Source organism: Lathamus discolor, chromosome 5 (genome assembly GCF_037157495.1).
Source record: "Lathamus discolor isolate bLatDis1 chromosome 5, bLatDis1.hap1, whole genome shotgun sequence".
Classification (NCBI taxonomy): domain Eukaryota; kingdom Metazoa; phylum Chordata; class Aves; order Psittaciformes; family Psittacidae; genus Lathamus; species Lathamus discolor.
Window position 1 is genome coordinate 4,344,557 of NC_088888.1, and position 22,512 is coordinate 4,367,068.

The 22,512-nt window shown below is 43.2% G+C and overlaps 1 protein-coding gene across 6 annotated transcripts in view; it reads right to left on the reverse strand.

The window, feature by feature from the left end:
• TTC7A (tetratricopeptide repeat domain 7A) overlaps positions 1-22,512 on the reverse strand; it is a 180,711-nt gene that overhangs the window by 148,014 nt on the left and 10,185 nt on the right. For all 6 annotated transcript variants that reach the window (XM_065679466.1, XM_065679463.1, XM_065679464.1 and 3 more), the window contains 3 exons: positions 8,956-9,086; positions 7,170-7,291; positions 9-87 (listed from right to left, as the gene is read on the reverse strand). In XM_065679466.1, the coding sequence (XP_065535538.1) occupies positions 9-87; positions 7,170-7,291; positions 8,956-9,086 (332 nt within the window). The remainder of the gene's footprint in view (positions 1-8; positions 88-7,169; positions 7,292-8,955; positions 9,087-22,512) is intronic.

The following is a 22,512-nucleotide window of genomic DNA, read 5'->3' on the forward strand; positions in this document are numbered from 1 at the left end:
CCCCTTACCATTTTGAAGGTCTGTGTAGCTTTTGTTTCCACCGTCCGCAGTATTTCTCGCAGAATCCTCATTCCTTTCACAATATTTCTATGAGGAAGACAAAAAAAAAAAAAGAATCTTAAAAAAAAAAAAAAATCCCCAAAACACACCTTGGCACACTGGAGACAAAATATTTTTATGATTTGCCAAAGCCTGACAACAAAGTTGACATTCAAACAAACCCATGAAACAATCGCTGAGTGTGCATAGCGAGACAAGTCACTCTGAGGCACAGATAGGACAATGGCACTGAGTGAGGCAGCGACTGTAGCATGCCTACTCCAGATGGCTTCCTAAGAGAAGATCACATTCACATTTGACGAACAGAGGGGACATTTGGAAGCCTTTCATAGCTCATATTTATAAAGCAGATGCTTCTTCTTAAAAGCATCCACATTTCCTCTTCATACACACAGATTGCACTTGTTTGAATTACACTGAGCTTACGTGATGCTTTTAAATGACGATTCCTTTGAGGTGGTGCTTAAATGCCTTGTGTCTGACGGTCCAGACACATGATGAAATTACAGTGGTTTACATAGTTTACTATCAGACAGCTAAGCTGCAGTTAACTGTCTTCAAGCACGGCCTGATCTGCAATAAAGGAGGGTTAGCATGCCAGTTGCCAAATGGTATCTTACTCATATGACTGAGCACCAAGAGAGATTTGGAGAGGACATACTAGTTAGATACTTGCAGTCTGCAAGTTCTGCAAGGCTAAGGACATGGCCCTACCACCACAGTAACTACAAAAAGGTCCAGCTCACTTTCATTGCAGGGTGGAAGCTACCTAAAGAAAATACAAGCTATCAAGAAAAGGAGCAATGCTGTACTGAAATAAAGACAACCAGATAAGCACTTGTACCAGTACATTGACTGCCACTTCAGTTTATTCCAGGAGAATCTTCTGTGCAGACAAAGTCTAGTTCTCATAAAATAGTAACAAAGAGAAGCCAGACACCTTAACAACCTCTTCTGTCAATCTGATTACATTTTGAAGATAAGTAGGACAGACTGCGCTTGTGCCCAGGTAAATACAAACCTTCTTGGCATTCCAGATGTGAGCATGCATACCATGAATATTGGCCACATAAGATGCCACCCTCAAGCTTATGGTCACCAAGTCACAGAATGCAAGTGCATGTGGCCTTACTTCCAGTCAATATTCAACTCCAAATTTCAAGCTCTGAGGCAATCTGAAGATTACCTAATTGTGGCCAATCTACAGACAAGCAACAACGTAAGGCAAGAGGAGGAACACCGCAGATTTGCCCCTGTAGAGAAAGTCAGATGCTGTCTGTCTTTTGCCTTCCCCTTTCCTCTAAGTAAAAGATGTGCTTTGAATTTATCAAGGGAAAAAAACTCCAGGAAGTTTTTGTAAATTGGACTTTATCAAGCTCTCCACTTAGAGGGCCAAGACATGAGGATCTTTTCTGTGGGTCTAGGAAAGAATATACCCACAATGATGCAGTTCTGGACCTTAAACTGAGGAAAACCATAAAAGCACACGGCAATACTTACACATATGACCTGTCACACCAAATACAACAGACTCGTTCACATGCTGTTTATTATCAGAGAGTCAAAATTAACAAATTCCCCCATCTAAACAAAATTCATCTGCCCAACTGCTCTGTCAGTTCCTGAAAACTACTGGCATTTCCTGTGCTTCCTTGGGCTCCTTTGGAGGCTGGACAGAAGAGATAGAGCGTATAACAGTTCTACGTTTTCAAAAATGCATACGTTTTGATTTCTTGTTAGGATAATGGTATTTGTCTTAATAAGGTGTCAATGAACTCCATTAACTAGCATCAGAAAGACTAGTGATCACTTGCAAAGCCAATTAATTCCACATTTGGCACATACTTCAAAGATGAAAAACCAAGGAAAGGTGCTTAAAAGGGACAGTTTTGTTCCTAAAGAACTGAAGCACCATTTCAGTTCCACTTTGTGGACAAGGGCATAAACCAAGTTAAGCTCCATGGCAGAAACACCTTGCTCTGGGAGGGAAGGGGAAAGGAAGAGGAAGGAATATTGACACACTGAAGTGAATGAAAGAATAAACAGCAAATTGCCACCCACCTGCAAGTAGTCAGGGTTGAAACCATGAACCACATGAGAGGTGCCTAAAACACTCAACAGGAGGTAGCATTTCAAAAGGACAGGACTCGCCACCTCCCAAACAGCAATTGTGTGGTCAAGTTGCCTCGGAGAGCACCTGCTTTACGCTTTGAGCTCTCCACTTAAACATGCAAAGCATTCATCAACAATACCTGTTCTACAGGACCCAGGATTTGGTTTGGCAGCTTTTCTATTGTGACCTCTATAGAACATTATTGGGCTGTGACAGGAGACAGATCACACCTGCCAGCAGTGTGCAAACAAACCTCTCTAAGGGAGTTTGTCTTTCCAGTCTACTCTTCCAGGCCAGAAGGCCATCTGAGCACACATTTCATATTAAGCACATGAATTGCTCTACCCATAATGACAAGGAACTTACTGTTCCATTAATAGATGTCCTGCATATACTAAATCTGTACTTGAGGAGACTTTTTAAAATTACGACCTGAAGAAGTTAAAAAAATAAAAGTATTTGAACAGAAATATGTGTACATAGATGAGTGGATGAGGATCCAAACCTAAACCCTCTGGAAATCCATTGTGAATCCATTTGATCTTGTCTAGATCAGAAACTAAGCAATCTTGAGCTCTGCAGGACTTGGATAGAAGACTATCTGGAAATCTCGGGTAGTGTCGCCTCAAGCCATGGCATCGTAAGTGACCATCAAATCATGGAAATTAAATGAGTTGAAAGAGTCCATAGGCCCCTATTGCACTGCTAAGATGCCAGAAAAAGAAATAAGGAAGAACAGGATGTGAAAAAGCATATGGGCATTAAACTGCCTTGGCTTTAGCCACAAAAGTGCCAAGAGAGGCATTTAAAAAAAAAAAGGAAAGAAATGTGGTTTAGGATTCAATTACAGCTAATCTAATAAAGAGGAACACAGTAAATTGTGGGCACAAACTGTGACAAAGAGTCCTGTCGGTCTGGCTTGGCATAAAGATGTTTTGTTTGTATGAGTACGCTGTTAATACAGGGTAATTAATTACCAGTCCATGAATCAAAGCAGTCATATCACATTTATGTCATGTTGTTCAGTTAACTACAAAAAAAAAAATTAAGATATGAGCAAATAAATACACTGTTTTCTATACAAACTGCTGGGGAAAAATATTAACAGTGAACCAGAGTGGCCCGTGGTGACAGAGGTGTGCAAAGACAGTCCCCCAGCAACATGGGCACTAGAGCATCATGTTCCTCTCCTTATTCATTAACAGTGAGCCACTAACAGATGGAAGAGACCATTTGTGAGATGACTACGTGGCAGTTTGCAGAGCCACCTCTCCAGAAGAAAGCAGTACCTGAAGCACACGAACAGCAGCAGCATCACTGCCTCTGCCCAGCCTCTTTTGCCCAGGTTTCTAAAAAATCCACGCTCTGTCCTTACAAAGCTGTTCATGCATAAGCAGAAAACACATCTGAAGAAGTAAGCCTCAGATTCTCAGACTCCTACGAATGAAGGCACAAGACATTAACTATAAGGCCTATTAGGGTTTCCTAATGGCAGCCTAACAGAAGTAGGGTACTCAAAACAAACCCCTCAACAAACCCAAGACAAAACAGAAGCATAGCACTTATCTAGACCCATCCAGCAGGCAATAAGACTCACTCCTCCCAAATCACCAGCTGCAATGTCCTGGGATAAGGTCCTAGATTGTGAGACTGAAAGGAGAAATCACAAGAAAGCCCACACATTCCCCAGAAGAGATGAACAGGCTGGCAGAGGCCATCCTGTCTGCCTCTGTACATTAGATTCTACTGTAAAAGAACATATGTATGAAGTTACTCTTCCAAAAAGTGCCCTTGCAACAGAAGCCTACACAACTTGAAGGAGGGACCTGAGCACTTTAGAAAACTGATAGGAGAAGAGGAGAGAAAGAATTCTGTAAGCTTTCCCTACTAGGCATTTTCATCAGGGTTTTCCAAAGTAATTTAGGTCCTCACTTGAGGGATCAGAAGGAAATCCAATTTCTAGTAAGTGCTTAAGTATTTGTTTTTCAGAAATTCATCTTCTTCAAAAGTGTCCCATCCAGAGCTTCCAAACCCAACCCCATCCTCTAGAAAGCTCTGAGTTTGTTTTGCTGTGGAACCTCACACGTACTTCAAGTGCCAGTAAGAGAACAGCATGAATAAAACCATTACTTCACATAGCTGAAGCCTGTTTTTGCCTTAAGAAAACACCAAGAGCACCTTGCCCAAAGCCCCCATAACAGTATAAAGTAATAATACCTGTTCAATACTCTGAAAGGAAAGGCAGTAAGAAATTAACCTAATCTTCACACATCCACATCAGAGAAAATAAAAAGATCACTGGTTGCCTCCTATAGTCACACAACATCTGCCTGCCTATATTTTGCTATTCTGCAGCCACAGCATCAGCATCACTCACTGGAGAAATAAAATACCTCTTCTTTGGGATGCAGTAAGGCAAACAACTGCAGGAAATGTGTCTTCAGCCACACAGGATTTCTAAGTAAGCATCTTATTAAAAGCATTTGGGACTTCCTCAGCTGCAGGAATTGCTGGTCCTTACAGCTGGCAGCTCGACATTTGAAAGGGAGACCAGACCTTTGTTTTGTACTGCCTTCCTTCCACTGCACATTGCAAGAGAAAAGGGCATCCCTGACTGTGATCTGAGAAGAGCATGCCTGTTCCTCGGCAGGAACAACAGCATGACAATACCACTCACATCCCTCAGCTTTTTTATCTGGTAAGAGAAGAATAAAGCAATCACTGTTTCTTCTGTACACATGTGCTGCTGGGGAAGGACATCCCACCTGATAGGATTTACCGCTGTCAGCTTGAGCATTCATCATCCAAACCTTATTTCCTACTTGAATATGCTGGAAGCAATAAGAACAGAAGTGTTTCTTTGAGCTGTTCAACATCAGGTGGAGAAATTTATTATACCCAGGAAGCACCCTAAAAAGATTCTTCTCTCTTCCCTGCTCTTTCCTTAATATATTCCAATGCTACTTATGCCCTCTCGTGGCAGAAATCACGCATTAATACCAGCTGGGGGGGGGCAGAGACAAGCTGCAGAGTCCCACCAGCCTCCTGTCCCCCACACTGAACCTTTCATTTCCCTGGCTGGTGTTTCTCACTTGCACTGGAGGAGGTGAGGAGCGCGTGGGACTCCATTCCCATTCCTGCCACGGGAGCTCCATCACACCAACTGGGATGCTCTTTCATCAGAGACATCTACAGAGAACGTTTTACTGCTATCGCAGCAATTCAGCTTATAATCAAAGCGCTGCTTAATTCACACATGTATTCCGATTCCAAAACGTTTTCCTGTACAAGTTTTGTTGGGGTTTTTTAAGGCTGTCATTAAAATAACATAAGAAGGGAGCAAGCAGGGCCCACAGTAATAGCTAAAACAATACACTGGATATACTGAACTGATGAAAACTGCATTTTAAACGTTGCTGAATAAAATGAACATGAGTTTGATATTCAAAAGGTGCCTAGGACATCAGTGCCATATGTTCTAAATGAGATTTTATTACATAGTTAATGAGTTTACTGGCAAGACCTGAGCTTTCTGTTCTCCATGAGAATGGCAGAAGAATAGGAAAGTACACACTGTGCCACAGCTGGTCAACGACCAGCTCTCCTGGGAAAACCACATACCCGGCCCCTACTGCCAAGATGACACTGCAACTATGCCTTACACTTACAAGGCCATCTCTTTACACATAAGCTTGTAATCACCTGGGCCATGTCATGCCATTTGGGCTTGGTGTGTTTGTAAGCCTTCGGGTTAAATACGGCCCACTTGAAAGCACCTCTCACGGATATGCTTATGAGTACAGCTTCACTGTACATGCAGACTTTTAATGAAAGAATGGGGAACAGAGGCTGTTGGCAGCTGCATTTATTGTTGGGGGATTAAAAAACTTAGCAAAAAAGCCCTAAAAAAAAGAAGTAAAAAAAGTACAAAAAAATAATCAATTTTTCTATAGAAGAATTTAAACTTATTTTTACTGGGATTCCACCACACACACACCCCCCCCCCCCATAGTTCTCTTCCTTTCAAACTCCCCTCACTTACTGCTTCCTTCTCCAGCTTACACAGCGGGAAAAGTCATGAAAATGAGATAATATTTTTGACTGGGGATGAAGGTAAAATACCCAGCCAAAATGAATTCTTTCAAATATGGCTGGCTTATAGTTTATAAAGTTTTGACCAGCAATATCACCCAGAGCCATGAGAAATTCAGTATCAGATTCCTTGAGAACAAATGGGATAATATGGTACAAGAACAGAACAAGGGAAGGATGGATTCTTATGAGTACTGTTTACATATATTGAAGAGACACTCTCCCAACGTGGCAATCTCTCCATCAGCTAAATACAGTTGATTATGCTCTGAAGACATGTCCTGCTTTAGGCAAGTGTGCCCTCGCTGATGTCTTTACTGTTGTTATCGAGAAGGTTTTCCTCAGCTGAAATTCACTGTAGGCTTGCAGATGCCAACTCCTCCTCCCCTACCAAGGTTCACTGGGAGCTGTATTTCAGAGACATAATACATACCCTGGAGCAGCATTGTTCCCACATGTATTCTCTCTAGTAAAGCCACACAGATTTGGGGTATTGATCAGGACATTTAAGACCTTAAACAAACAAATGAAAGAGACTACCCTTAAGACTTCACTGAGCTCTAAACCAGGCCCTGCGGCTGAACATTTTAAAAGCATGCAGCAGTGTAAATCTCGCTCTTTACAGTCAAACTCCCCCCATCTCCACAGGGAACAGAGCTGAGTCAAGACAAAAACATTGTTCTGCTCCACCCTACTGTGGGTCTGGAAAAATAAGGTTTAGCACTCTTAAGAGAGGCAGAGAAGGACAAATGGAATAGGAGAGAGGGAAGGACACTGAAGGGATGCGAGGTGAGCCAGCTGCAAAAACGTCACAACAGAACACATACAAAGAAATAAGCCTTCATCTATTCTGAGACAGAATATGCAAAACGATCTATTTTTCTTAACATCTGCATCCACCTACCCCTTTTTTAAATGAGTCACGTAGGCACTCTGTAGAGCTGCTTCCAGGAAGTAGGAAAGTTCAAATTCAGAGTAAGTCACATTGCTGCCCTTGATACTCCTTGAGTGCGTGTTGTTCAAGGTCTGTGAGAGGAGGAAAGAAATACCCAGGGTTACAGACAGCTGTTTAAAGTAGTCAGTTCCTCATGACCCAGAGACATCTTCAACAGTAAAACGTGAGCTTCCACCATCGGATTCCTCCTCAGGCTACTTGAAAACTTACCTTCACCAGCTAGTGAAAAACCCTTTCAAAGTCAACCAAAATAAACCATACAGTGACTTCCATTAAACATCCTGCATGCAATGTAACATTTAAAACACCATCCCTCATCACTTTCCAACCTTTGATAAAATAGACAGCTACACATTAATGCCAAGGGCTTCAGAAGTACTACTCTAACCACACAGATCCAGCATCTTGCACAGTTTGAGTAGGTATGTCTGTCTTAACAGAGCTTAAATATTTATTACGAGTTAGTGAGCTAACAGGAGTCCTGATGGAAGAATCTTAGCCTTTCTTCTGTCTGTGCTCTCAAACCTTTCCTGATTTTGCTTCCTTACTGGCAACAGCTTTCATTGCTGAAAGCTGCCCTGTGTGGGCTCTCCAAAGAAGGGGTTTTTTTACATCCAGGACTGGAGGAGGCCTGTGGACTTTTTTATGGACATCTCCCAGTGTTGCTGCATCCTTGTCTCTGTGTCCAAAAGATGAATGAATTACAGTTCAAAATCCTTCCCTTCTTTGCAGACACATGCTGTTGATAAAAACACTGACAGTGTCCAATACTGGCAGGAACTCCTCCTTCCAAAAGGGAAGGACAGTATTTAATTTTAAATAAAAAAGCAATCCAACTTTTTCTGACAAAGAAACACAGGACTATTTGTTAGCTGCTGTTCTTCGTGAATTTATATATGCACCAAGCTCTTTTTATTTGTTTTTTCTTAAATTAAAACAATTAAAACCTGCAACAGATACCTTCACACCTTTGCTGCTGAGAATAGCATAAATATCTAATCAGAAGGTCAAAGGCCATTAAGCTACAGAAGAACAAGTAACATGCATTGCCATCAGTGCTGCTGGTGTCCAGTGTAACATGTGGCAAAGGAATGGCATAGAAGTGTATGGTGTGCTCTATTAAACTCAGCTAGGTGGAGTTTCAGAGGTAAAGACTACTAAGCATGTACCAGCAAATCAGGGGCATGTATTACAGTTCCATGGAGGGCTCACAGTACACATCTTACTCAGCATCCTAGCCAACCATTGACTATAAGCAGTTACTTGCTACCAATGATCTAGGTTCCTCCAGTTTCACTTGGAGAAGGTGAAGTCCTAGCAATTAAAGTGCTATGGCTGACCCAAAAAGGTTACTTGCAGCCTGTTAGGGATCTCAATACTGTGTGTCATTTACATGGCAGGTATGATCTTGAGTTCCTTCATGCTGGCACTTGCTATGCAAAGTTGTAGTGCCTAAGAGCTAAACTTGAGATACAACCCATGCATTTCTGAAATATTTAGTGCTTTACCACAGGCAAAACTAGTTTCCAGACCTCATGCTCAAGGAAAACAGGCAGAGACCAGATAAACTGCTGGTCTGCAACTGGTTATACTGAGACACCTCGCCCCTTCCAACTTGTTCGCATATTCCTTGTTGTCTGTGATCACACAGCATTTCCCCATCATTTTTGCTGTCACAACCCCAAAATTCCACCCAGACCACCAATTAACACCCTTCTTACACATTTCTTCTTACCTTTTCAAGCTCCTGTAAGTACACCTGGGCAACGACACACGCCGTCTCAAAACAAGCCATGACTTCCTCCTCTCTTTCACACAGTCGAGCACGCGAGGCAATCGAGTTGGTCGAGCGCTCCAGTGACAGACCTGCAAAATGGCAACACCCTCTTTAACCAGAGCCCACCAACAGCAGTACGGCCATGTTATTCCTTCATTTATTAGCTGACAGGAAAGCTTTTCCATAGGTGGGTTTCTCCCTTGTTTTAGTGACTTTTGGGAAAAGATGCCCGGGGAAATGTAATTCCTACACATGCAAGGCAATTTTATCATGCTTCTCTAACACACAGTGCCAGCTGCTTTATGAAGAAAGGATCTACAATTGCTCTGGTAGGGATGAGGAAGCAGGGAAATTAAGGCCTCTATTTTTAAAGACACCTATAGGCTTTGGGTGCTGAAACAGCCCTTGTGTTGAAGAAATACCCTGGCACTAGATTGGACAATTTCTAAGCATCCATTATTCCAAGTGATGCTTTCAAAGAGCAGCAGTTTTGAGGGGGAAAAAAAAAAAATAATAATTCCAAAGCAAAAAACAAACCTGGAAAATGATCCCAAAACAAAGTCAGAGAATTTGAGGCCCCACTCAGAAAATCTGAGCACATGCACATTGCGCATGGACACACAGCAAGCTCTTGGCAAGGCACAAGAGAGCCTTAAGCACAAGATCACCCCCTTTTCCAAACAAATTAAGAAACCCTGGGTTTTTTACTACTGAAATTCTTTCTGGCATCATCATCCAACCCAACTTACAAACAAAAACAATGTCAATTGAAGACCTACAACCATTGTCCCACACGGAAATCCTTTAAAAAATTACCAGATCCTTGTCTGGCAGCACACTATGGCACCCTTTATACTTCTGAACCTATGTGGAGAGGCTACACATCCACATAACCATTTCACTCTGATCCATGTAGATTCATATGCTGCCCTGGATCTCTACAATACAGGACTGCTTGGCAACTCAGGTCTTCTACACCTGCACTGATGCCCAAGCAGCCCGATACAGGTTGTAAGAAGTTCAGTACATGCTTTCCAGTAACAACATTCCCTAATACCACTGAAAAATAAGCACGATGTAACACAGAATCTGAGTGCTCCTGACAGATCCACAGAAGTAACACAAGATGAGAGTTCAGCTGTCAGGACAGCCCCTCTAAGGAAGTGATTGAGACTGCTGTAGCATATGGCAAAGGATTCTGCTCCACGTGAGGAGCCACCGCATGTACAGGAGCCATGCTTTCCTGGCCCCAAAATCGTGGGGGTCACAACACCTCAGCACAGTTCATTTCAGGAGCCTGACAACAAGCTGCTGTGAGGCAGCAATGGGGAGGCAGGTTTCCTCATGATGAATGATGTGGGATAAGCACTGATGCTGGAGGAGCCTGTGGTTCCTAGGCAGTCTTAGCTTTGTTTACTTCTCATGTTCAATGTTTCTGTTTTGTCCCCTTGGTTACTCTGCTAGGACAGTTCCCCTGTCTCACATCTTACATTTTAGCCAGACACGAGCAGTCAGTTCAGTGGCCTGAGAAGATGCCACACTGGTGCAAGCTCAGAAGGTGGCTCCCCATTCCTCTCTCAAGTCAAAGTGCACAGCACATTCCCTTCAAAGACTTAAATCTTGATGGAACACACATTAGTACCTTTCACCTTTGAAAATCCTGGCCAGAACAGTGCAAGAGGAATGCATCTACTCCAAATTGACGGGGGGGGGGATGGACGGACAGACGAACACACGACACAGGCACGATGACCATTTTACTGTTTTTAACCAGCACCCATTCTGTGTTCTCTCCTTTCTACCCACATACACATTGGACAGCATCCAACATATAAAGTATTTTTGTCTTCTAGACTGTCTATGAAGCCTTAGGCTTTATACCATGGGTCGCTTTGCTCTTATTGCAAAGCTTCCATTTCCTGTTATTCCTAGTACTATGTAATGAAGGAGAAAAGAGTATGTTGCCTATATAGCAAAAGAAACCACCTGGTGCTGAAGCTAGAACAATCAACCTATAGGTATTCTTCTCAGAGTATCTGCCTCAGTTTTATCTAACACTGAATTTCTAGTCATTGTCCCCAATTTAAAATAAATTTTAACAAGTGATGGCATTGCAGAGTCACCATTCCCTTAAGTGCAAAGTGGTCCTGAGAGCCCTGAAAGAAATCCAGTACAATCCACTGACATTCATACACATGCAGCATTTAATCAAGCTGCAAGAGCCATCCCAGCACAGTCTGTATGGGGGTGGCTATCGTGGGAGATGTCACACACAGAGAACGGGCTGATAAAAAGCCATTTACATACATGCTACAGCCCACTGCAAGAAGTTACTATCTCTAAGCTCTGATGTGGGGGAAGAAGGCAAGCAGCCTTTGCCAGCACCAAGTACTGACAACAAATGTTCCCATCCATGCAGTCTGAGAAACAGAGCTGGGGTTGATCACAGACAGGAGAACAAATGCCTCCAAAAAGGGTTCTTGCCACTGTAAGTACAGAGCAATATACGGTGTATTAAATCAGATTGGGTGCTACACTGCACACTTCTTTCTACTTGTAAAGGGCACATGATGTGACATTAATCATGGCTCTTTCTGCTACTGCCGTATGCACTGACCTGATGTCAGATTACAAGATCTTCCACAGATTCCAAACACGGCTATTCCTCCCTACTACAGAAATGCAATGAAAATGGAAGTTAGAGCAAGCAGACTCCAACCCCAGCAGACAAAGTGAAAAGCAGAAGAATAACAGTAGAAGTTCTCTACTCTTGCAAGCACCAGTTCAGTTCTCACCATGCAAAGCCTCAGCAACTACAGATTAGCTTAAGGTGCAGTTGGACAACACCATTTACAAGCCCTCCGCTCCCGAGATCACAAGTCCCACTAACTCCTCTCCATCCCCAAGTTAGCAGCACAGAAAAGGCTTTGCAGCACAACATACACTTTAAATTCAACTCTACTCCCCAAAATGTCAAAAGCCATGAAAGAGCATGCTACTTCCACACTGGATTTAGCGAGAAAAGTGTTGCTCTTGCTAAGACAGAATTAGCTTCCAAGTAAAGCATAATGCCATATGTTTTCTTGATAACTTGTTAAGGTAAAGGGACTTGGTTATTTTCCACAACCAGTTATTGTGAGATAATAGCAACTTACAGCTATGCTAAGATTTTCCTCATATGAATTGGGTGCCCAAGTTTAAATATATACATACATATATGCATACTATAAGAACATTTTATGTAGTGAAGATGCAGATTTCTGACAGAGTATGGCCCAAGCTCAAGATTTAGAGAGACATGCTTCCAGATTATCCTTTTAAAAGAACACACTCTTTCTACCCACTTCAGAGGCAGTAACTTCCTATGTATAGAACCACTGCTTTTCTTTCCTGCATAAAGACAGAGCTTCCATTCACTTCCTCTGTTTCTCCCAAAGACTAACCTCTGGCTCTTGATTCCTCTATAATCTTTGTCCCTTCTTCTCACCTTCTAAAGCTAATCTGCATTTATGTCAGAAAAAAACCAAACCCATAAGGTTTGTAAGAAGTGTCACTGAACTTCGTCTTCTAGAGCTGAAAAGCACTGCTTGCACTTATGGAAACCTGAAAGAAGAGCTTTTATGAAGGCTTATTTCCACTTTCATCTCACTCAGTCCTTGGAAAGGGAAGACATACCATGTAGCTTCAATGCTCTGAGGTGATGTTATTGCCAGAACTGGAACACAAATGTGCACATGGACACACAGTATCAGGTTTTCAGCAAGATAAATGAGACAAAAAATCATGCTGGAAGGGATCCTAGGAGGTCCATGGTCCACCCTTCTGCTTAAAGCAGGGCCAGCTCAGGGCATTACCCAGCCTGGTCTGGAAAGCCTCAGCATATAAATGGAGATTACACAACTGCCAGGCAGAAAACAAGGCTAAGGTGGCACCTTCTTTTCCTCGGTTAATGAACGAGTTCACCAAATAGCAGCATTCCTCCTTCCAAGTAGGAGGAATGTACCAATCCACCCACAGGTTCTCTTCATTCTCCTTTTTACAAAGACTTCAGGCCTCCTGTATTTGCACAAATTTGCACCACTGGGGAATGGCGGGTTCATAGGTACAACAACTCAGGGTCAACAGCAGCACGCTACTTTCACCAACAAGTCATAGCCTGCAGCTGCTAAAGCCCTATAGCCCAGGAGCATCAGAGCCAGATGGCAACCTAAGGAATCAAAGAAACACAAAAACACACAGAGTTGTGCTATGTCCTGGTGCTACACTCACACTGAACACAGCTATGGCAACTTTAAGCTGTCTTTTGCTTCAAGTGGAACATGCAGTCCTACCAAAAGCATCAGCCCCACTCTGCAGAGCAAGGTTACAGCACCTATGCTCTTGTGCCACACAGACAGCCCACCCTGGCCAGTGTGCTGCTAAGCTAAGTGCATGCAATTGTTTTACTCTAGCTACAGGAAGATAAGTAATTTGTCTTGAGGTAAGCTGGGTGTCAACATACTGCATGGCAACTGCTGCAAGGAAACTGGTTGTGTGCACATTCTCACTCCATGGCAAACGACAGGTCATTCCGGGTAGGTATCCCCAAGGGGAGGGTGCACTTCATCTCTAGCACATTGCCTTACTCCTAGTTCAGGAGTGTGGCTCTAAAAAGAATCTCTTAGCATTGAAACAAGACTATTTTTCAGCCTAGCTCTGCAAACATCCACATGCACACGCTGACTAATCAAAATTCAGCAGAATACTAACCATTTTTCAAAGGTAAAACTCAAAAGCGCAACCAAACCATTTTAGGGACGGCATTACGCCCAGCCTGGCCCACCAGCTAAAGCTTGAACTTAAGAGCGCAGCTCTCAATCAAACTATCACATTACGATGTCTTAGAAAGCAACAAGCCAAAGCAGCAGTCAGGATTAGGTTGATATAGGCAAGACCCAGCACTACACGTTATTTCTGCCACAATTCACAGCAGTTTAAATAATTCACATCACGGGTCTTGACGCCCATCTCCACAGCAATTAAGCTATGATTCTGCAGCAGGATTTATGTGGAATGCAAACAGAAGAAGAGGGAGAAGAAAGGCCTACAAGTCCTTGTTTCTGAACATATTCATTCATCCTGCACCACATGAATGGCGAAGAGGAAAAATTTAGGTTTTGCAAGAAAGCTGAAGAAACATCTTTCACCATTGCTTCTTATTGTACACACTCACAGCAATCTGTCTTAAGCTGGAGGTATTTTTCATATAAGAGTCTCAAAGGTAGAAAATTCCAGTAACCGTAAATAAAATTACCCAAAGACCTTTCTGGCCCTAAACTGGGAACAGAGCCTGAAAATTCATATAACTTGTACAAGGCTCCTTTGAAGATGCATCAAAGCAGAACTCAAGAGCCCTACTCCCAGCCTTCCCCTAGATGCAATAAACCAATGCCAACAATGTTACTCCAATTACTTTTAAGTTTAGAACTCTACCTGGTTAGACCTGTAATTACAGCTAAAGCTGAATGTTAAAGGGGCAGCTTTTTGACTTGAGTGGCTGTGAACCAGATGGTAGCAAGCACTCCCCGAGATGCAACCTCAGTCCCCTACCCCTGATCAATGCTGTGTGGGCTCTGCATCATGCTGCGTATCTTAACTGCATAGCAGAAACCAGCAACCTTAATCCAGAGATGCTCATTTTCCTGAGCATATCAAGATCTGCTGCCTATCAATTGGCTGCTCTTAAGCTTAATAGCAAATCTTCAAGCCTCAGGTTTAACGTTAATACAGTGGTCTCCAAACGTTTTGAGCATACACTCCTATGAGTAAAAACAAACTAAATTCAGGACAATGCGCAACCATACAGTTATATACACACTGCTTTACAGGGTGTTTACTATATATTTATGTGTTTATTTTGTCAGAGATACCTTCTAGGTAGCATGCTACTGACAGCCATCTGTCACCACAGAAAGGCCTGCAAATTCAGAACACTTGACGCTTTGTCAAAGCAAAGAGGCATAATCCATCTTTGACAGCTCCTCTAAGCATTTTGCCAAGAGACAACCAGCGATCTTTGGTGTGATACAGAGCTTTTCCATGGTCACTCGCCATCTCATTGCAAAGTAACGCAAAGATTCTATTTACAAATCTTGTGTTTATAACACTAACCGCATTAATGACATCCAACAGCCCTTTGTGGGCTTCTGGGTCCCACTTTGCTGCTTAGTGGTTCTTGGTGTATTTCCTTATTGAACCAGAATACAGCAAACTCCTTAAACTAAGTTAGAAGCATTTGTACTTTCATGGAACTGTAGAGCAAACCTCGTACGCACTTGGCATGTGCGCAAACAGCACCTGCAGTTGTGTGTGGAGAAAGGAGTGGAAGACTAACAACACTTTACTACCACAGAAACCCAATCACATTAACAAAAAGAACACTAAGTTATTCCCTTCTTCCACTTTCCAAACTCCAGTTATTTACATTCAGTGGCCTGCAGCTAACTCTCCTCAGAAATCCAAAGTCGCTCCCATGCCGCTTCTGTGCAAAGCGGATTGGGCTAAATAAACTACTTCCGAAATGCACACAGGAAAAAAGTAAACTATCTGATCCAACAGCACAGCCTAAATGCACCAAGAATGCAAAGGCTGGGCTTGACAACCCTTTCACATTCGAGCCAGAAAGCACTGGCAACGAAGCATGCGATTCACCAACATGCGAGTTTCTAAGCCATCGCTGTTATAAGAGCTACTCCAAACTCTTCAATTTGTGTTGTGAAAACCCAGATAAGACGTACTAACACTAGGCCCTTTTATCAAGACATCAGCCCCTACAAACTGGGACTTTCGCCTACCAGACAGCTACTGCGATGCCAACATGAATCAACAGCATGCTTCCTGTCCAGCTGTCAGAACTGTGAAAAACAGCACTTTGAAGTGCATACCGGGTATAGAACAAAGTGCCTTTCTGATGTGGATTAACATTTAAAAGATGCAGCTTTTATCAAGCAAAAGTGAAAACAGGTTCTGCCAACAAAATGCCTCACCCTCAGTTAGTCAGTTTTAACATTCTATTGCATCATACATCCTTGTGGCTGGGACTCAATTCTTCCAATAGCCAGGCAAGAAAACTAGTTTTACTATTCAGGCTCTGTTTAAAGGAACCCATTTCCCCACAGATCTCCATGCTCAGAAAGATGAATCTCACCCCTGTTTAGTCAGAGAAGGAATCCAACAAAAGAATTTGTGCCCTGCCCCTGACAGACCCTTGGAAAGAGGCAAACACATTCCTTCTTCCATTGCAGTTCTACCTAGTCAAAGCAGCAGCTGAAAATTTGAAAGCAGCCTCACCGAGTAGCTGCCAATAGAAGAAACAGATGATAAGGAATAGGAGGAGGTTACTGCAAGACAGTGTATCATCTCAAAAACAACATATAGGTTAACACAACTACAAGGCTAACACTGTCAATTATCCCCATGAAGCCCATTATCACCCAAAAGCCATCTAGTTGTATGAAAAAAGCAAAAGCAAAGGTTTAGATAATTTTTCCCCTCAATTTTCACCCAAACCTACTTTTCTCTTAGCTTTATGTCCAGCATAACTGTGGCTCTTCACAATCAAGAAACTTAACTAAAGACTGTAAGAATGTTGGTGTTGTCTTTAGAAAAGACTTAGCTACCCTCCTAACACTGCAAGATGTTTAAGCACCTCAGCCATCTTCCAAGGTGGGCAGGTTCCAGACAGGGGTAAACCGGGACCCCAGGGAATTCAGCACCCTTTAAAATAACAACCCTCCTGGTATAAACAGGATGATTAGGATAGAAAAGATTTAGACTCTTGAGTAAAAATGTACAGTAAGCATGCCATGATGTCAGCTGTGCCTAAGCAACATCACAATTGATGCTGAAACTAATGGGGAGAGATAAAGAGAGTTCAGGCTTTTAAGGGTTTTCTTCTCTGCCCCTTATAACCTACTGCCCATTTCTGCTAAATGGGTATGTGATTGCATGTTGCCCCCATGTCAGTCAGTACTAACAATGCAGGCACAATGAAAACTCAGCTTTTGGGAGGGAGGCTCTGTTGTGCTGAAGGAAGGGAGGAAGAGCTGGGCTCCATCTTTTTTCACTCCTAGCAGATCTGGATATTTTCCTTGTAGTCGTGTAGTTATTTTCCATGTAATCAAGTCAGAATTATTATTCTGAACAATAATACAGAAACAGACCATCTTTATCTTGACATGTGGAACTGCAACATGCTTTGACTTTTCCACGTCCCGTCCCCCCCAATAGTGCCCAGAGGATAAAGAAAATTACTTATGTGAACACGGAAAAATACACCACCAACCTTCCATTAACCCGTTTCCTACGCTTGTCCCAGTTGACAAGACAAGGTATATCCTTACACAGTAAGATCCCTTCACACTATCTCTTTCTTGGTATTACAGCAAAGTTTTCTTAGAGAACTGCCCCTCTACTCTGCTCTTGTGAGACCTCACCTGGAGCATTGTGTGCAGTTCTGGTGTCCTCAACATAAAAAGGACATGGAACTGCTGGAACAAGTCCAGAGGAGGCCACGAGGATGATCAGGGGACTGGAGCACCTCCCTTATGAAGACAGGCTGAGGAAGTTGGGGCTGTTCAGCCTGGAGAAGGGAAGGCTGCATGGAGACCTCAGAGCAGCCTTCTAGCATGTGAAGGGGGCCTATAGGGATGCTGGGGAGGGACTCTTCATCAGGGACTGTACTGACAGGACAAGGGGTAACGGGTTAAAACTTAAACAGGGGAAGTTTAGATTGGAGATAAGGAAGTTTTTTACCGTGAGGGTGGTGAGGCACTGGAATGGGTTGCCCAGGGAGGTTGTGAATGCTCCATCCCTGGCAGTGTTCAAGGCCAGGTTGGACAAAGCCTTGGGTGACATGGTTTAGTGTGAGGTGTCCCTGCCCATGGCAGGGCGGTTGGATCTAGATGATCTTAAGGTCCTTTCCAACCCAAACTATTCCATGATTCTATGAACTTCAAGAAGCCTTAAAATGCAGCCCGTAGAAAAGATCCCAAGCACAAATGCACGCATAACCCCAGGGAGGGGATTTTGGCATCCAAGAGGCAGAAGGTATTACAAACACACATCTGGAAAAAGGATAACACACCTTGCAAAATGTTACACTCTCTGAAGTGAGGAGCAGGCTCAGAAAGTGCACATATGGCCTGTTAACAGGTTTATAAAACATGACCTGAACTAAAAATGCTCCCTGCAAAAAGAAGTTAAAAGTTTTACTTTCGAAAGAAAATAAAATGAAATCGATTATGAGTCTGCAAAGCTACATAATGCTTCCAAACTCAGTTTATCTGTACCTGAAACTGTTCAAACTGCTGCTGATTCCACACAGTACGCATTCCAGTCCACTCAAGAGCCTTGCTACTGTCATCTCACTTATCATAAACTACGTGGACAAAAAATCTCATCCCAGAGAAGCTAACTGGAAAATCTGCTTTCAGGACTCTCTTTCAAAGTAAGGCTGCTTAAGTTAAGCCCATAACACACAATCAGCCATTATCATTATTTGAATGGAATATACCTTTGCACTATGGGATCAGTCACATTTAAAGTAACTACCTTAGTATCCGAAATACAAGTTCTATGAAGTACTTAAATGAGTCTTTAAAACAGAGGCGCTCTCTTTCAAGGGAGGACAAAACCAAACCCCCCATCTTTCAAGTCCTCTCCCTCCCTTTCAGTTCTCTCCATTAATTTAGTTCAGTGATTAGCTTTTCAAAGGTGATGAACCAACAAAGCTTTGACTAAATAAAACCAATCAGGAAAGCTTATTTATCCCATTTTATTCTATACATTAAAAAAAATGCTCACATGACAAGAAACTTACCAGGTTTAACACTTATCAGAAACACTGAGCAAGTGAAACTGATTTAACTGAAAAGACTTGCTAATCAAATTCTTCAAAGAGGAAAAAGCAGATTTATCAGAACTTAGTTTTGCAATAAAGCTATCTTTTAACTGCACATTTTATTCTCATTTCCAAAGAAATGCAGCTGAATACAAATCTCACCTAGGAAATCAACCACCACATAGAAAACCATATTAGAACAATCACGCACAAGCAAATACCAAAATGAAAGACTCCAGTGAAGTGTATTAACAAGTGGGCGATACATGCTTTGATTAGCTACTATGAACAACTTCAATACCAGACACATGTTTGCTGAATGCAAGTTTTTAACAGTTCTGCAAACCAACAGCGGAAGAATTAATGAAGTGGCACAAGCACCAAGGAAGTATCAAGTAGGTAAATCAAATTTTGAGGCTTCAGTTGTTCAGTTTAAAATCATGACTGAAACCAAGCAGGCAGTGCTCAAACCAGCTGAGTAAAAGGTCGGTCAGGTTTTCTGTTCATTATCTCTGTGTGGAATCACCATTTTCCTTTCAGTACACCAGCAGAACCTCCAAACAACCACTTCCAGCATTACAAACCCAAGACAAAGATTTCACATGGGGAGCAAGCAGAACAATTTACTCCAAGCAATAGTGACCTCCTTATCATTAGAGTTTTGAAAGATACAATCACAAAAGAAACAGGAAAACACATGAGCTCAGCCACCTGTCCTAAAAATGAACCAAAACCCTCCTAAAAAAACCCATCACAAGCTGGACTGAACCCAGAACCCTGGGTGCAGGCTCCAGGCTGCTTATCAAGCTCAGGAAAAACCCTCACATGGTGGACTTAGGGTTTTGCTTTCAGCAATAGCATTCACAGCTCTTAGGAGGGCTCTAAAGACTAGGGTCTCAATCCAGCAGAGTTTGTCCCATGATCTTACAGCTTCTTTTGCAAGCATCACACTACAGATCTTGAATAGCTTTAAATGATTTAAATGGATTTAAGAACAAAAAGATTGCTCTGAGCCACTAAACTAACAAAGTCTCATTTCCTTGTACTTGTCTAACTTGTTTGTTAGAGCAAAACGCAGACTATGATCAAAGCTTCTTACAGACATACCATCACCTTGCTCTCTTCCACATGGATTATTTTCTGATCAAAAAAGGCTGAGCTCACACTGCAGTCTTTTGATATACCAGTTCGCTTTTCTAAAGTTTAGAAAGAAAAAAAACAGCAAAACCAAACCAAAAAACCAAGACCACCACCAAACAAAAACCAACCAAACACACTTTTAGCAACAAACTTAAAAGGGACTCATCTCACCCATCTTCAGACACCCACAAGTCAGCCTGCAGCCTCCTCTCGCAGTCACAAAAGAGGAGGCTGTATTGTACAATACTGTTATACTTCATGTCAAATACCATTTGAAGAGGTGACGAATTGCCCTGGAATGGCCAGCTTCTGACTGTACTGAGAGTTCAGACTGGAGCTGCACAAATTAAACCCACCCCGAGCTGAAAAAGGCCAACAACACAAACATTACTGCAGGATGAACTGGTGGAAAAGGACAAACTGCTATAGAGGCATCTGAGCCGAGCTCCAAATGAAGCTGGCTCCAACCAATGAGTCAGCTTTGTCTGGAGCTCGGCTCAGATGCCTCTATAAACGCCTGTAGTATGGGGAATAAACAAGAGGAATGAGAGATGTGGGCAAGTCTACGGGGGTACGATATCATTGGCATCACAGAAACATGGTGGGATGGCTCCTATGACTGGAGTGTTGGAATGGAAGGTTACAGGCTCTTCAGAAAAGACAGGCCTGGCAGGCAGGGAGGGGGAGTTGCACTTTATGTTAGGGATAGGCTGGAGAGTATGGAACTCTGTCTGGGGGCAGGTGAGCAGTTTACAGAGAGTTTGTGGGTCAGGGTTAAAGGGAGAACAGTGATGGGAGACATTACTGTGGGGATCTGTTACAGACCACCTGATCAAGGAGAACCTGTGGATGAAGCACTCTACAGACAGATAGGAACAGCCTCACGCTCGCAGGCCCTTGTTCTTATGGGGGACTTCAACCACCCTGACATCTGTTGGAACGATGGCACCGCACGGCACAAGCAATCCAGGAGGTTCCTCAACTGTGTGGAAGGCAACTTCCTTCTGCAAGTAACAGAGGAGCCGACAAGGAGAGGGGCCATGCTTGACCTTGTGCTCACCAACAGGGAAGGGCTCGTTGAGAATGTGGTACTACAGGGAAGCCTTGGATGCAGCGATCACGAGATGGTCGAATTTGAGATCCCCAGGACAGTGAGAAGAGCGTGTAGCAAGCTCACTGCCCTGGACTTCAAAAGAGCAGACTTTGGCCTCTTCAGGAGCCTGCTTAGTAAGGTTCCATGGGATATAGCCCTGGAGGGCAGGGGGGCCCAAGACTCTTGGTTGATATTCAAGGATCACCCGCTACAAGCTCAGGAGTGCTGCATCCCAACTAGAAGGAAGTGTGGCAGGAGGGCCAGGAGACCTCCTTGGATGGATAAGGAGCTGCTGAGGAAAAGTCAAAGGAAAAAAGAGGCTTATAAAAGGTGGAAGCAAGGACAGGCAGCCTGGGTAGAGTACAGGGATGTTGTCCGGGAAGCTAGGGACCAGGTTAGGAAGGCTAAGGCCCAGTTAGAATTAAACTTGGCCAGGGATGTTAAAGATAACAGGGAGAGATTCTACAGGTATGTAGTGAATAAAAGACAAATTAGGGACAACGTAGACCCCCTGAGGAAGCTCTCGGGAGAACTGGCTACACAGGATTTGGAGAAGGCTGAGGTTCTGAATGACTTCTTTGCCTCGTCTTCACTGGCAAAGGCTCCAACCGCACCAACCAAGTCTTGGAAGGTAGAGGCAGGGACTGTGAGAATGAAGACCTTGAGCCCACTGTAGGAGAGGATCTGGTTCGAGACCATCTTGAACATACACAGATACATATACATCAGAACCTGAACATACACAAGTCCATAGGACCTGATGAAATCCATCCATGGGTCCTGAAGGAGCTGGCGAATGAAGTTGCTAAGCCACTGGCCATCATATTTGAAAAATCATGGCAGTCAGGTGAAGTTCCCGACTACTGGAAAAAAGGAAATATAACCCCCATTTTCAACAAGGGGAAAATGGAAGACCCGGGGAATTACAGACCAGTCAGTCTCACCTCTGTGCCTGGCAACCTTGGAGCAGATTCTCCACGAAGGCATGCTAAGGCACGTGAAAAACCACAAGGTTCTTGGTGACAGCCAGCATGGCTTCACTAAGGGGAAATCCTGCCTGACCGATTTGGTGGCCTTCTATGATGGGGCTACAGAACTGATGGACAAGGGTAGAGCAGTTGATGTCATCTACCTGGACTTGTGCAAAGCATTTGACACTGTCCCACACAGCATCCTTCTCTCTAAATTGGAGAGATATCAATTTGATGGATCGACCACTCGGTGGATAAAGAACTGGCTGGACGGCCGCACACAGAGTTGTGGTCAATGGCTCGATGTCCAGCTGGAGACCGGTAACAAGTGGTGTCCCTCAGGGATCGGTGCTGGGACCGGTCTTGTTCAACATCTTCATCGCTGACATGGACAGTGGGATTGAGTGCGCCCTCAGCAAGTTTGCCAATGA